The 15,942-nt window shown below is 46.3% G+C and overlaps 1 protein-coding gene across 1 annotated transcript in view; it reads left to right on the top strand.

The window, feature by feature from the left end:
* The first annotated feature begins 10,697 nt into the window (after nt 1-10,697).
* The window catches only part of BMP6 (bone morphogenetic protein 6), an 87,515-nt gene continuing 82,270 nt past the window's right edge, over nt 10,698-15,942 (top strand). Inside the window, exon 1 of the mRNA XM_059466905.1 lies at nt 10,698-11,115. Coding sequence (XP_059322888.1) covers nt 10,698-11,115 — 418 coding nt within the window. The remainder of the gene's footprint in view (nt 11,116-15,942) is intronic.

Genomic DNA, 15,942 nt, shown 5'->3' with positions numbered 1-15,942 from the left:
TGCAGAGACCTGTAAGAACAACTTCATTAAGTGCTGGAACACCTGAGTGCTCTGACAATGGTTGGAGTTCAGATGGGTGCAGTTGAAGGCCTAAAGGAATTGTCCTCTTGTGTGAGAGGGATTCAGCCCCAAATGATATTATGCCGGACAGAGGTGTAGCTGTGTGCATACTGTTGGCAGGTCCTGGGAACTTTGATGTCAGAGCAAAGATCACAGTCATTTAGCAAATCAGAGTAGCTGTATGGAAGATCATGTTGGCCCTTTGGAGTAATTCCCAACAACATCATCTCATCTAATTCTCATACAGCTCCAGCCTAGAGAGTTTTTTTTTGTGGAAAGGCAAGTCTTACTTCATGGATTACAGAGACTTACAGCAGATCTCTGTATTTTCCTTCTCACAGTTTCACAGAGCCAACAATTTGAAGAGGATGTGAGCTGGAAACTCCCAGCCTGTAGCACTAATTCCATATTTTACTAATTTACAGCTTCTGTAAAATTTTGTTGATGGCATCAAGTCTACAAAAATATATTGCAGGGCATAATATGGATCAATGATAAATGCTTGTGAAGGTCTGTGAAGGGCTTTGTCTGAGTTTAGAAATCCAGTCTTAGTTCATACGACAGACAAATTACATGGAAATGAATATCAGATATCACTGGTGGGAGTAAAACACAGAGGTCAATGCTCCTTTTCAGAGTTATTTCTATAACATGAACCTGCAATTGACATTATACATAACTTTTTGCCTCTTCAAATGTAAAACTGAAGGGCAAATACTAAAAAAGCTTCCTAATGATAGTGCTCAATTGCGCAGAGCATTTCTGACAGTAACGTAATTCCAAGAAAATGTCTGTAGTACATGTATGCATTTGTTCTTGGAAAGGGTTCCTCCAATTGCTGGGGGCACTGTCTGACTGCCCAAATGAAGTGATCCCCCAGGAGCTTTGGATCTCAGTCCAGGCAGCCAGCCTGGAGTCAGCACCTTGCCAAACACTGCTCCACACAGCCAGGCTCACTGCTGGATGACCTGCACAGGGAAATAAATGGGTTTCATGTGAACATTTTGACAATGCCACCTTTAAGGATGCTCTAGGCTATGCAAAAACATTGATATACATGATAAAAATAACTTGCCATTTCTATTTTTAGGGAGAGTGTGCTGGTTTTGTGTGCGATAAAGTTTTTTTCACAGTAAATAGCATGGAGCTGTGCTTTGAGTATGTGCAGGAAACAGTGTCAGTAATACAGAGATGTTTCTCATTATTGCTGAGCTGTGCTTGTACAGAGACAAGACTTCTTCTGCTTCTCAACCCCACCCTGTCAAGAAGTAGGCTGGGGGTGCACAAGAAGTTGTGGAGTAAGAGAGCTGGGACCACTGACCCTATCTGACCAAAGGGATCTCCTGGACCACATGGCATTGTGCTCAGCATATAAAAGCCCAGGGAAGGAGGAGGAAGGGGGGATATTTGGAGTTGTCTTCCCAAGTAACTGTTACCCATGATGAAGCCATGCTTTTTTGGAGATGACCAAACACCTGCCTGAAAATAAGAAGTAGCTGATAATTCCTTGTTTTTCTTTGCTTGTTAAATTGTGTTCATCTCAACCCACAAGTTTCCTCACTTTTACCCTCCTGATTCTCTTCCCCATCCTACCAGGGCAGAGTGAGTGAGTGGCTGTGTGGGGCTGGGTTTCTGGCTGGGGTTAAACTGCGAGAATGGGATTGCATTCTTTTCTGCAGAGCCCAGCCTCAGAGCGCCCTGAATCCAAAAGTGAGGCCTCTTGGCCCTTTTGTCATGCAAACAGTAATTTAAAATATACATCTGGCACACTGCAAAGAGAGAACATCCAACATCTGTCACATTCCATTATCTTGCTTTGATGCTATTAGGCTATTATTAGTATTCAAACTAAATCTATCTTCCCACAGGCTGCTGACCATAATACCTCATTCGAGTACCCATTCTTTTTATTGCCACAAACTGTTCTGAACATCACATAAGTAAAACTGGAACATCACTTGATGGACTGCTATCATATTTTACTGCTTTATTTTATTTTACATGGGAGGAAACAAAACTCACCAAGTGTTGTTGTATGGTTTGAAGAAGATTAAATGGGTTTCCCTATCGTTTTGGGTGAGGGAAGTGAACAGAGGCTTCTCTAATGGAGATCAGATGCAGGCATTTGGTTCCACACTAACAAGGGCCCATATGCTGTCACTGGTGTATCAGTTTTGTCTTCGGGCTTCAAGACGCTGGAATGACTGGTTATTTTTTTTTTTAACTGTCTTTTATAATTAATTATCTGACTCCTCTATCTCTTCAAAGCCGAGTGAAATAAAGACGTCGTAAGAGAATAGAATTACTCTAAGCCAGAAGTTAGCTTAGAAATGTTTCCTTCCCAAGCCAAATGCTGTATTTCTACTGGGAGCTCTGCTCAGCAGTTTGCAAATAACTGCCCCAAACCTCAGATAGCATTTTGAAATCAATATATTTCAAAATGAATAGCGTTTTTAATTCACATCAGCACAAAATGTTGCTGCTTGCCCAGGGCCAAGAGCAGCATCCTTCCTGATGCTGCCGTGAAGGATGCTCAGGAAGCATCCAGCCTGCATTCCATGCAAGCCACACTACATCTGTTCCCATACATTAAGCAGAGACTGCTTATGTTGCTGTGTCCTGGGACAGGGTTGTCCTTGTGGTTGAGCGCAGTGTTCTTGGGTGTTTCTTCACCTTGGGCCAGGCAGTGCCATCTCAAGTGGCTCCAGAGGTGGGTGGGTGCTGGGACTGACCAGAGGCAGTTCTGGGGAGTAAGGGAGGAGTGCCATGGTGATGAGCCTCCCCTGTCTTTGGGAGGGCATTCTCAGAGAGCAGTCCCAACAACATTTAATTTCAGAACAGAGTGAGAGTCCTGCAGGCATTGGTGTGCCTTCAGAGGCTGTCCCACCACCCCTGCTCATTGAGATAGAGGCTGGTCACAGTGCTCCATCCATCTAGAAAGTCTGAGCAGAGCAGGAGGGCACCACATCAACACAACTCTGCAGCTTCTGGTGTCTGACCCCTGGCATCCTGCACACTGGAGGTACTGAGTTTTAAGCTAATCATATCTTCTCGTTGGCATTATTTATTCATTGTTTTACATTATTTATTATAGCCCTGTACTTGTCAAATATGAAAACAGCAACAATACATTAGGGGCTACTCTTTCCACCCCGTGTGAGTCATCCTTTTACATAGGAACAAAGACCTGTGTGGACCTGGAGCAGATCAGCTACCCAAGTTCCCTTCTGAATGGCTTGCAGGGGCTGGCAAGGGAAGGTTTTGCCTGCTTTTCAGTGCCAGTGAGCCTGTGCCCTATGTGGATGTGCTGGCTCCAGGCAGCATCCATGCTGCCCAATGACACTGGGTGGCCATGTCCCAGCTGGTTTTTCCTACCCTGAGAAGCAACCATGGCTTCTCAGCCTGCATCCCCTGGGGGCCCAGCAAGATCTGGGCTGCTGACATCCTGCAGGAGGGATAGAGACTTCAGAGCTTGTGTGCAAGCTGGCTGAGACAGAAAATTTGAGCTCTTCTTTGGGCCAACAGTGCAACAAAGACAAGCCCTGCATTACAGGCATGCTGTTGTTCTGGAAACTTGAAGCCTCTCAAAAGCAATGCAATTACTAGCTGCTTATCACTTCTGCCTCACCAAGGAGGAAATTTATTAATTTAGAGAACACTAAGGACACAGAAAAATTGGAGTTTTTTCTTTTACAAGGCTTCCTTCGAATAGTGTCTAAAGAAACCACATCTCTTTCTCTGTGGTTTCTGCCTACCTCCAGAAGGCACATGTATAAAATCTCTTTTATCAGCCTCTAAACATTTCCTGCAAAAAGAAAAAAGATGATTCTTTTTTCTGAGTTACCTCATCTTGAGCTGGCATGGAAGCTTGTTTAGTGCTCAATGGCAGCTGCATCTTTTAAGCTAAAATTGCTATATGGCTGCCGCTTACCTCAGCTCTTCTCTTGACTTGTTAACAAAATGACAATTGCAATGTGCACCTCTTAAATTTAAATGTTAAATTGTGTTTGGGAAGAATTCATGCCCTCTTTCTTCTTAGCTGAGTCAGTTCCCTTAAGGAACTAATCCGTAAGGCTATTAGCTGTCACAGTAAGTACAGATAATGAAAAATAATCTCTTTGGGGGATGAGGGAGTTCTAGAAAGAAAAATGTATGAAAGAAAAGGCTCAGCTATAAGACAACAGGGGTTTAAAAGTTTTTTTAAGCTGCTACAGTTCTTGATGCCTAAAAATGCCTTTGTAGACTTGCTGCCCTGTGCAGTGTCTTCTGGGACCCTGCTTTTTCCTAAAATACCATGTTTGATTTGGCACTGTATGAGATGCCTTTTAAAGCAAAACTGAATGAAAGCTGTTGGTGTCTACTGAATGTTAGTAAGTGGCAAAGAACTGTAGGAAATGTGTTTTATTCCCCAGAGCTTGAGGAGACCACAAGGCAGAAAAGCCCTTAGTGGCAGCTCTGTTGCAAGAAGGGGTAATGGTGGCAGTGGGGAAGCCTTGGAGATGGCTGAGGATGGGAAAAGGCACCAAGATGCCTGTCAGGCTTCCTGCAGCTGCCCCACGCAGGAAGGAGGTGTCCAGGGTGGGATGGGTGTGAGGCCACTCGGCTTTCTGGTACAAAACAGCAACTGAGCCCAAAGCAGTTGGGAACGGTCTCTACATTTATTATTGGAGGATGTTTAGGACTCTTTGTCTTTGAAAACTTGCCCCTGTGTGCAAATAGATAAGGGAGAGGCAGTCTGAGTACAGTGGCCTTTACAATAGGATACTGCTGGGAATGGCATTTGTGTTTTCAAACTTTAATAATCTGGCAGTCCCCACTGTGGCCTCATGCTACTTGAGTCTATCCCAATTTTATTGAAAAGTGTTGTTGAAAAGACATATTTTGAACACTGGTAAGAGCAGACCTCACTGGAGTTACTTTAAATAAGATTTCAGAACCTTTCTTTTTTTTTATCTCCCAGATATTTTCCAGCCCCATTCTGCAGTGTTTATGAGCAATTTTAACAGCTGTTCTTTCCTTAACCATTGTCAGTGGTCTTGGTTTTTTGGTTTTTTTTTTTCTTTTTTGACCCAAGGCAGAAGGTGATAGCCAGGCCCTTACATCTCCAATACTTTTTTCTGTTGTCTGTACAGAAACGTGCACCTGTGCAGGTGAGAGAGCTCAGGTGTTCAGCCCTGGGAAGCAATTGTAGGGGCCTGTCTGCAGCACACCAGCCACAGAGGGATGTGTGTGCTCAAAGCTGGCAGCAGGACGAGGCAGAAGTGGAAGAGAATTGTTCGAGCAAAGTACACTGCCCAATCCTCCTCTTCTGTTGGCAGGGAGCTGGATAGTCAGAGGGATGAACAGTGAGTACCCAAGCACCACAGTGTGGGAAATACAGTTGGATCCTTTCCTTTCCACCTTGAGGTAGAGATTATGCACTGATTCTAGGAACTGGCTAATGCAGAGTGCTGCAAAGTGCCACTTGCTAAAACCAGAGTCTTACAGCTCATTGTCACATTATGAGCTACCACCACTGGTGTCCATTTATTCTATTCAGTATGCCAGACAACGCTCATGGAGGGACACTGGCTGATGGCTCACCAGCTAACACCAGCAGAGGATGGAGTGAGGGCCTCTCCTCCTCTTGTCACCTCTTTTTGCAGCATTGAGGTTCTTGCAGCGAGGTACCTCTCTAGTTTTCATTGTTCAGAAGAAATTCAGTTCTTTCTCTGAGATACCACTAAAAAAAATGAAAGTAAAAGAAAATACCATGAAAATACCCAGAAAAATTATATCAGTGATGCAATATATTCATATCTACTGAATTGCTGCAATTTCAGGTCAGATTCCCTTGATACTGTTAACTTCAAATAAAATTTAAGGTACAATTGTTCATACATCCTTGGTAGGGTGAAGATGGAGCCAGTATTGGAACAGAGATGGAATTGTTTGTGAACCCCACACTGGACTTATTTCACTCTTAACTGTTTGCTTTTGCAGGGATAGCAGTCCAGTTGTGTTATTGAATTGATATTAATAACCATTTTTTAAAGCGTTCTGATCTGGGAAATTACCATTGCATATTTTTAGATCAGATTTCTGAGTAAAGAGAGTAGTGGTTTGCTATGTGCAAATAAGATGATGTTACTATTTTTCAACTGCCTCTACTTGCAGTGGAGAAAGTTTGTTCAGCAAGCAAAAAAAAAAAAAAATTGAGCTTTCATAGCAAATGCTGTTTTTAGCCTGCTCCAATCTTTGAACTAAGATTATACTCAACCACTCTTTCTCATTGCACAAGCAGACTTTGGAAACCGATACACTAAAATTAGGAGGCATGTTTGCATTTTCAACCTCTCCGAGTGCAGTGCTGCAAATAGTTCATTCCAGCCATGTCATTATGTACAACATAGAGTTTGGGATTTTTTTTTAGAAAGCAAATGTCATTGCTTACATCTCTTCCACATAGCTTTAAAAAAATACCCACTTTGTTTGGCAAAATGAGTGTGGGGACCAAAGCTGCCCTTACTGCAGTGTCCTTGCTGACCCCATGAGCATAGGGGCCTGTGTTTGTCACAGGCGCTTTGGTAGCCAGTGGTTCATCTGGGGGGAAGGTGTGAATGCAAAGTTGTGTCTTTTCTATGCTCACAAGATGGAGAAGGGATCACTAGAATAGTTAGTTCTCCACTCTATTCAACAGTATTTTATTAATCCTGAAAAAATTAATTTAATGTGTATCATTCTGCTAGAGTTGGGTAATCCCAGTACCTGAGACAATTGATGAAGATTTTGCATGGTTCTCCTCATGAGTACAGATGAGGTAGTGTATTTTAAGGCATTGTGATGAAAACTCTATTTTTTTGTTTGTTTGTTATAGGCTTTCTTGTTTGTTTGTTTTGTTGTTTAGTTCTTTTTATTCTGTAGGCTTCCAACTAAAGTGAACTACCTCTTTACTCCTTCAGTGTTTCATGTGCCTTGAACTGCTCCTCACAACTTTTGCATAAAACAACGAGGAAACTTAATTTTCTTAAAGAAGAGGAAGAAATTATTTGATAAAAGTAGACAACTGAAAATCCAGTAAATCCTCTCTGACTAGAAACAGGTAGCCCAGCTTTTAATTGCATATAATCTGAACACTGTCACTATCAGAAGAAACGGACAGCTGTAGCTAATCCTTGCTGGCCCCACGCCACTCCTTGGGATGGGTATTCTGTGGGGTACAGGCTCTGTTCATGGTCATGTATAAACGACTTTCTTCATGAAGCACTGAGCACGTGTGGGATTGAATACAGACTAAAGTTTGGCTTAAGGACAGAAAATTACATAAAGATTGGTCTGGGGGATGGAGGAGACAGTTTTGTATTATAGAGAGGGGGTGTTGCATGTTTTGGTTGGGGGTAGTTGGTTTGTTTTGTTAGTTTCTTTTATTTTGGTTTGATTTTGATTGTTTGTTCGTTTGTTTGAGAGACAAAGAAATGTTTTATTGCTGACTTGCCAACGAGGGAAACTTCGAGGAACAGACCCGAGTTTCTCCACTTTGCCGCCAGATGTCCGTCACGAGCAGGGAAAGCTGGTGACTTGCACGATACCCAAAATCCTGGTCTCGCAGCATTTTTGAAGATCTGACAGCGAAAACTCGAATGAAATTACCTGTTACCCTAGAATTTTGGACGGCAGGTATGCTGCAAGGGCTTTTTGGCTGCGAAAAATCCAAAGTCCTGCCGGTAGCTCTAAAATCTATGTTTAACTCTTAAAACGTGTGTGTCTCAGTCTGCAATAGTTGTAGAATACAGAGCCTGTGCGCTCCTCCAGAGAATTAGGTATGCAGCTCTCATCCAAAGTCCTAAAATCCTTTTAGGAAACTTGCCCTTTCAGATGGCAGGAATATCTGAGAGACACACTACATGTGACCTCGGGAAGGAGACCTAGTCCTTTTCAGCCCCATCGAGTTGCTGAGTGACGCTGTAGCTTTCGTAGGTCTGATAGCATTAACTGAATCCCTCAGTAAAGCGTTCACATCCACAAGCAGAGCCATTTCCAGGCATAAGCAGTGTGCAACTCTGGAGAGCACTTCTGGAAAAAAAGTTGGAACACTTAAACTTAATAAGGTGCAATGACTTCTTAAGGAGGGCATTAGCTTCCCACCTACTCGAGGGAATGTACCTCCAGAATAAAGTAACTTAAGAGGGAACTACTGGAAGGTTTGCTGTGTGTCCCTGTCCTCAGACTTCTTTACTCAGGTGCCCAAATGCTTCCAACTGTTATAACAGCTGCTGTTTATTGCAGTAACCACTATTTCAGATTAAAACCACAAACGTTTGATACATGCGAGAATCAGAGGAGCAGAAACACCCAAGAGCTGCTCCAGAGTTTGGCACTGTCTGTTGCTAAATCTCTTCCTATCTTGGAGAGAAGCAGGGGACACTTTGGATGGAAAGGCTCATTCTTCAGCAATAACCGTGTAATGGGACATTTCCCTCTCTCATTGTTAAAACAGGAAGCCGAGGCTACAAAGCTCTTCTGGACACAGCGGCAGGAGCTACACCCAAACGAGCTCGGGGACCGGGAAGTGAATGTCTGTGGGGAGTGGCTGTTCTCCTCCCTCACCACCTGCGGGAAAAGTACCTGCCTAGGAGACGTCCCTCACTCACCTAAGGGCCCCTGCACTTCCTCCCAACCTCCAGACGCCCTTCCTAAGGAGTTGCAAAATGTCCTGCATCCCTCTCAGCTCAAGAAGGAGACAGCTTTTGCACCAAGCTCTGCTCCTGGGAACCTGGGTTTTCCCAGCAGGATCCCACACTGCCGTACAGAAGGAAAGGTGTGTTGCTCACCACCTCTCTGGGAGTGAGCCCTAGTCTCATCTAATAAAAGCAGCTCCACTGCTCTATGTTGAGAAAAGTGAATAAATGAACCAGTAGCACAACATTTTCCCTGGACATTGCCTTCTTGAGTCCTTCCTGAGAAACACAGACCTCTTTCATGAAGGTAATAGGGTCCACTACACCAAATGGAACATGTTGGGTCTGTGCTGTCCCATGCAACCCCATTTTCAAATTTTGAGTGCCTTCACAATCGGGGAAAAAAAAAAAAAAAGACAATTGCAAAAGCAACTTGTACCCTCCCTCTCACCCCCACGACTGTATGCTCAAATCTCCTAATTAATGCCCTTTTTCCTATCAAAACAAGTTTTTAAATATCCAGCATTACAGTGTTCCTTGACTGGTGCAGTTAAAGCACACATCTGTAACCTTGCTTTCAGAGACGTGAAGGCTCAGTGTAACCTCCACTTCTGAAAATACTGCATTCTGCCCTGAATATTCTCAGCTGTGTCTCTGGGAAGCTGAATATGAGCTTATTGCCAGATTCTGATTCTAATAAAGTTAATGGAAATTTTGCCAGTGACTTCAAATGGTCCAGATATTATTCTCGGGCCAACTCCTATGAAATTATCCCAGTTCAAACCTAGAGCAATTGCACTGATTTCAGTGAGACTAGACTGGCTTTACTCATCCAGTCTGAGGAAGATCCATGAAGTCAGAAATCAGGGTAGGGAAGAGCTGCCTCTCGCTCAGCCAAATTGCTGTTATTGGAGTGTTGGATGGTGTTTGGGTTTTGATATTTGTTTTTTTTTTTTTTTTCACTCTTTGATGGAAGTGATGAAATTAGAGCTGCAGCACTACTGTAGGAGGGAGTATCTTCATTTCTGGCAGCATAGGATGCAGACTGATACTCCATCAATCAGGGCTGGCGTGGGGTACCTGGGTAGTCTCAGCCATGTACCACAGTTTCACGTTCAGTTCTCCAAGATAATCCAGAAAAAAAAAAAAAAAAAAAAAAAAAAAAAAAAAAAAAAAAAAGCTGCGTAGTATGTCGTAACCTGCTAAAATAAACCTCAATGCTTATTCACATTTAGAAAACTCCACCTATTTTCAGGACAAATAGCCAACACCCGCTGGGGGCAGGAAGGGTGGCCGAAACCCTTCCTTTAACAAGAAACAAGCCGGCAGAGGCGGCAGGAGCCGCAGTTCGGCGGAGCGCCGCTCCAGCGCAGCGAGCCCGCGACACCCGACGGGGCCGGCACTTCTCAACCTGCTCCTGCTCCTGCTCCGGCTCCGCCCGTCCGCCCCCGCGGGGCCGCGCTACCTGCGCCGGCTCCCCGCCCCGGAGGAGCGGCCGCCCACCCCACCGAGAGGCGGGCGCGCTGCTGATTTGCCTTCGCTGCCGGCAGCCGCGCTCCGGCCAGCCCGCGGGGACCGGGGCTGCAGCCGCACGAGCCGCTCGCTCGCTCTCTGCCTCCCTCGCTCCCTGGCAGCGAGAAAAGTTTGCCGCTCTTCACCCTGCTCCTTCTCCCGCCGTCCGCAGCCCCCGCGGCCCGGCGCGGATCCCCCGGGCAGGGGCATGGCGCGCTGAGCGGCCGCGGAGGGCCGGGGGCGGCCCCGCCGCACCTGAGCGGCGTTGGGGGGCGCGGGGGGCTCCGCAGCGTGCTGCCCCGCGGGCGGCCATGCACGGCAGCGGCGAGCGCTGAGCCCCCCCGGCCTGGCCGCCCCCCGCCGGCCCGGGCCGATCCCGCCGCGGGGGGGCAGGGCTGGAGGGCGGCGGGCGGCCCGCGGGGACAGCGCGGAGCGGGGACGTCGCCCGCCTGCGCCCGGCCGAGCGCCATGCCGCGCCGGCTGGCCTGGCTGTGCTGCTGCTGGGCGCTGCTGAGCGGCGCCTGCCGCCCCGCCGAGCCCGCGCTGCCCGCCGAGGGCGGGGAGCCGCCCGCCGGCTCGGGCTTCCTCTACCGGCGGCTGAAGTCGCACGAGAAGCGGGAGATGCAGCGGGAGATCCTCTCGGTGCTGGGGCTGCCCCACCGGCCCCGGCCGCTGCCGCGGGAGCCGCCGGCCCCGCCGCCGGGACGGCTGAGAGCGGCACCGCGCTTCATGCTGGACCTCTACCACTCCCTGGCCGAGGGCGCGGAGGGAAGCGCGGGCGCGGAGAGCGGGGGCCGCCCGCCGACCCCTGCCCCGCCGCTGCCCAGCCCGCAGGACAGCGCCTTCCTCAACGACGCCGACATGGTCATGAGCTTCGTCAACCTGGGTGAGTGAGGGAAGGAGAGAGGGAGGGAGTCCTGGGATGCGCGGAGCCCACCCAGCCGCTCGCCCGTCCGTCCGTCCGTCCGTGCCGCGGACACCCCTGGCCCGGGCAGCGGGGACGGGCGGTCGCTGCTCGGTGGGGCGCGACGGGTTCGGGGCTTTGCTGGCTGGGACCCACCTTGGACTGCGCGGGTTTCGGCCAGGAGGGCAGCTCACATCGGGGAAGGGCAAAACCTTCGCGCAAACAGTCAAAAAAAAATGTACCCCAGCATGCAAAACCTTGGGGGGAGGGAGTGAGAGGAAGGAAGAAAAAAAAAATTTTTTTTTTAGTTGTCCTTGTTCTGATGGTAGCGGTCAGAGCCTGTAGTAGTTCAGAATTAAGCACACCTTCGGCTGCTTCTTGAAGAGCTGGGGTCATGCCGGAGTACAGGTTGTGCTCACTCTATGCGAGGTCCAGCAGCCCAGAGATACCAGACTCAAGACTCTGGGCTTGAACAAAGTGTAGCTGCACTACTTCACACTGTCCTCGTCTTCTCACTTTTAAATATTTTTTGTTTGTTTTTATTTTACGGGGTCAGAGTTAGCGTGGTGGTGAATATGTGCACTACTCTGTGTAGGTTATTCTGGTGATTGAGCACGGGAACGCGAGAAAAGTCTGTGTCATGTGGAAATCTTAAATTAAGTTTTGTTAGATGTCAACCTGCTCTTCAAACAAATCATCCTGTCAGCAATGTGAAGGGCTCTAAGGCAGGCATTGCAGTGGGAAAATCATTAAGGTTTTTACTTAGAGGAGCTCTTAGTACTATGCAATTGTAAGGAAACAGTGTAATTAGATTCAGCCTAATGTGGAGAATGAAAATATTTCAGTTGGCAAATAACAGTTCCTTTTTTTAGGGAATTCCTGTGAAGCTCAAGTGTCTTAGCCGATCAGCTGAAGACTTTGCCTTTTTACTTGTGCTGCCAGAGCTGTGTGCCAGAACTACAACAGCTTGTCTTGTTTTAAAAAAAAAACCAACAAAAACAAACCAAACCGAATTTGTTGTGTGTTTACTCATTTGGAGCGGGGCTATGTCACTGCAGCAGGAAATTTCTCGGAGCTCTCAGTGCTGGTACAGGTGTGTGCCATGCTCTGTGCATCTAGAACAAGAGCTGATTAATCTTTGTACCTGATGGAAATCACGTGGTAGGTCAGAAGAGTTGCAAATAGTTGGTGAGGGATTTGTCTGCATTGAAACAGAGGCAGCCACAACTCGTAAGGGTACAGCTGAGCTGCCTTAGGTGCTCAGACCTTCCAGGAATCTGGAGCCCTGGTGTCTCCTTGTACTGCAGGTGTGTAGCTGTCAGGGTCTCATCTGCCTTGTTTTAAGTCAGCTCGGGGATGTTTAGGTGGTGTTGCCATCTCAGAGCTCAGATGTGTTTGAGACATCCTGAAATTGTTATGGATGAAACTGGCATGGTCTGTGGTCTCAGATCAGAAGCTGACATTTGGGAAATACTATACAGGTTTGAAATCCAAAGGGCACCTGTTTTTCTTCCCTCCCAGCCTCCCCAAACCTCTCTGTCCTTTGAATACGCAGAGCTGCTGTCCCTGTTCTTTGCCCTGGGGACTTTGAGGACCTATACTTAGAGCTGTGAGTTTGAGAAGTGTGGTGCTGACTGTAGTTGTCTATAAGCAACCCCCATGTCACATTGCACTTGAGGGATGTGAAACAAGGTGCCTGCGAGGGGCTAGGCAGTTCCCTAAAGAGCTGATTTCAGGGATAAGTGTGAGCATGTGGTGTTTAAGAAGGTAATTAGCTGTTTGTAAAGCACCAGGAGAGTATTATTAGATGGTATAATCTGAAAGTATGTGTTTCTTTTGAAAACAACCCCTTCCACTCATGATTCAAATCAGTTCTGAGAATTTGGGTCTAGACCCTTCTGTAACAACAAGGAAAATTATTCATGTAATGTAGGAAAATAGTGCAATTGAAATGCTAGTTATGTGTCTCAGGAAGCATGAATCAACTGTAGAAATTTCTCATCAACTTCCAAATCCCAAGTCATAAACCATAATGTCATTTAACGTGATTGTTTGTTACCAGAGTGTTGACAAATCGATGGGCTGGGACTGAACAGCTGTTTGGCTGTTTTCTGTGGCTTCTCTGACATACCAGGGAGTTTTTTGGGTCTTTCACCTGTGTATTGACATTTTCTTTTCCATTTAACGGTAATTCAGTTTGCAAAACTAGAGGAAGCCTAAGGTTATATTCCAATATAGAAACCAAAGGTTTGATGGGAGAAAGCCAGCTTGTAATCTGTCAAAGCAGCTTATTAGATGAAGCATTAAATGCAGCAAGAGATGGTGGGTGCACAGCAGAAAGGGAAGAATTCTTGATTTCAAGCACACTGACTAATCCAATGAAGTACATGTCAAACAACCCTGAAAACTCACAGCTGGAGTCTGCTTATAAGTGGACACTGCCAGAATTATTTTAGTTGGGGTTTTCTGCATGTGGCCATATATTCAGTTACTTCTGTTCAGTTAAAACTGATTTCTGAAGAATATTGTGTTCAACCTTAAAGACTTCCCATTCCATTATTGAAGAGGCAGCTACCAAAGAGATGTGAGGAGGGGCCCTTGCTGTTCTCTCAGGGTCAGGAGTGTATGGTATCACCCGGATATGCAGGTGAATGTGGCTGTGTGGGTGACCTGCCTGCAGGTGCTGATGCTGCTTCTGCTGCAGCTCAGAGCCAGACAAAAGTTTGATGCATCTTGTTGTGCTGGAAAGGCATCATCTAGGGCAGCTGTGCAGAGGAGTCCTACTTTGTCATGAAAGTTTGCAAGTGTTGATGTTCTTATAAAAGTGCATTTAATTTTTCCAGCCCTGTAGCCCGAAAAGAGTCACTAGCTTGTAGTCACTGCTGATTTTAAACATGCAGGGCTCCAGCCCTTCCTGACCAACCTACATCCTTCAGCCTGGGGACACAGCAGGTGTGTTTTCTCTCTGAGGAAGGCTATGTTTCCATATGTGCTCGGGGTATGAGTCCTCTTTGCAAAGGTCTTGCAAAGCTGAGGGACTTTGGTGAAGTTTCGGATTATTCAGGCAGTGCAGGCTTGTCCAGCCTCAAAGGTGATAGTGTTCTAGGAGATAGTTTCTATTTTGTTTTGGTTTTTTTTTTTTTTTAAGTGAAACAGGAAGGTCACAGAAGTGTGGAGGTTCTTCACACACTGGGAGTTGCTGTCTTACAGGGAGGACAAGAAATAGCAGTCTTTGAAATGGGGAATCTGGGATTTATCTGGCTTACCTGGTGGTGTCTGTATTGTGGTGTGGGCAATGATTCCCAGAGGGACTGATCATAGGGGAGCTTAGTGTGTCCAGGGTTTCCAGGAGATGCTTAGCACTTAGTTTTATGAAAAAAACTGCACCTGGACAGCAGTATCAGGGAGGAGAAATATTTTTTTGTTCCCATTGTAAGCAATATCACATGAAATATAAACCAGTTCAGATAATTTAGATAATAAATTTAATCTATCAGGTTAAATACCAAAACATAATTTGACAGAAAACATAACCTGACCTTGGTAAATCTAGTCCCTTTTTTGGGAGGATGATCCTAGAAGTGTCTGTTTTGGGTGTTTTCATTAGGATGAAGCGTCCGACAAGTGCCTGTTTCTTTTCATTTCACACATAGGAAGCCTGGATAGCCAGCACAGATGGAAATACCTGCATGGATTCACTGAGGAAGCAGGGTTCCAAACTCCTGTGCTGTGGAAATGGCTGTACAACAGGGTTGTGGGGCTGGGGTGGGGAATGCATTGTGGGCCAGCAGTTGCCTTTGTGAAACTGTTCAGCTCTTCTTGTAGGAACAGCCTCGATATAAATATGTGGCATGTCTTGACACAGTAGTGTTGGGAGAATAACATCTATTAATGTTTCCTATCTGTATATGTACCTGCCTCATGGGACAAGATAAGGTTATCTCCTCTTGGCAGAACAGCCTGGGGTTGGTATGGAGATACTTCTTGAGGCAGTGATGCTAGATTGACAGCTTGATCCCAGTGTTCTCAGGCTCATCAGTACTGATGTGAAGGAGATCTGCACTGCATCCTCTGTTTCACCAGCTGGTGTCTTCAGAGTAGTGCATGCTGTGTGAAGCAGCAGAAAACAAGGCCCTCAAAGACTTTGCTACTTTAATGGCATCCAGAATTATTTGTGTATCATGAAGGGTGCTGTGAAGCAATCCTGTGTCAGAGCATGGTCTTCACCCATGTCTTCCTATCCTGGCATCCACACTGAGAGGAAAAAAGCCATGCACTTCCTACAATCAAACCCAAGGAATTTAGTGGCAGTCTGAGTTTCTGCCATGACCCAAATCTGGGGCTGTTGGTAGACGTGCAGGAAAAGTCTGAACCCATCAAACCTGCCAGAGATAAGGATCATAAAAAGTGTGCTTTGGGGTGTGGTACCTGGTTATTCAGCATTGTGGCTTTTTGTAGCAGACTAGCAGCACTGATTCACTGTACATCCACTTTTGGAGAGAGGGTTTTCCCTTTTATCATAAGACCCACAGATCCCTTGGGAGGGCTTCATGCAAAAGGTTGAGGGGAAGCTCACCTTTTGCCAGCCAGTCCTGCAGTCAGCCCTGAAGCTTCAACATTATTTGAATTGGGGTTGGGGTGGAAAGACTCTTCTTCTATTTTTGAATCCCTAAACTCCAGGCAGTCCCCATCTTCCCTGCAAGACTTCAAGTGTCAGCTGGGGCAAGGGTGCTCCCTTTCAGTGCAAGGAAGTTGCTTGGAGGTAGCTATAAGACTTGTTGTACAAATACACTCTCTTTCTCCTTTCCT

Source organism: Ammospiza nelsoni, chromosome 1 (genome assembly GCF_027579445.1).
Source record: "Ammospiza nelsoni isolate bAmmNel1 chromosome 1, bAmmNel1.pri, whole genome shotgun sequence".
Taxonomy (NCBI): Eukaryota; Metazoa; Chordata; class Aves; order Passeriformes; family Passerellidae; genus Ammospiza; species Ammospiza nelsoni.
Note: the sequence above shows the minus strand (reverse complement) of the source record. Positions and strands in the feature narration are given on the sequence as shown.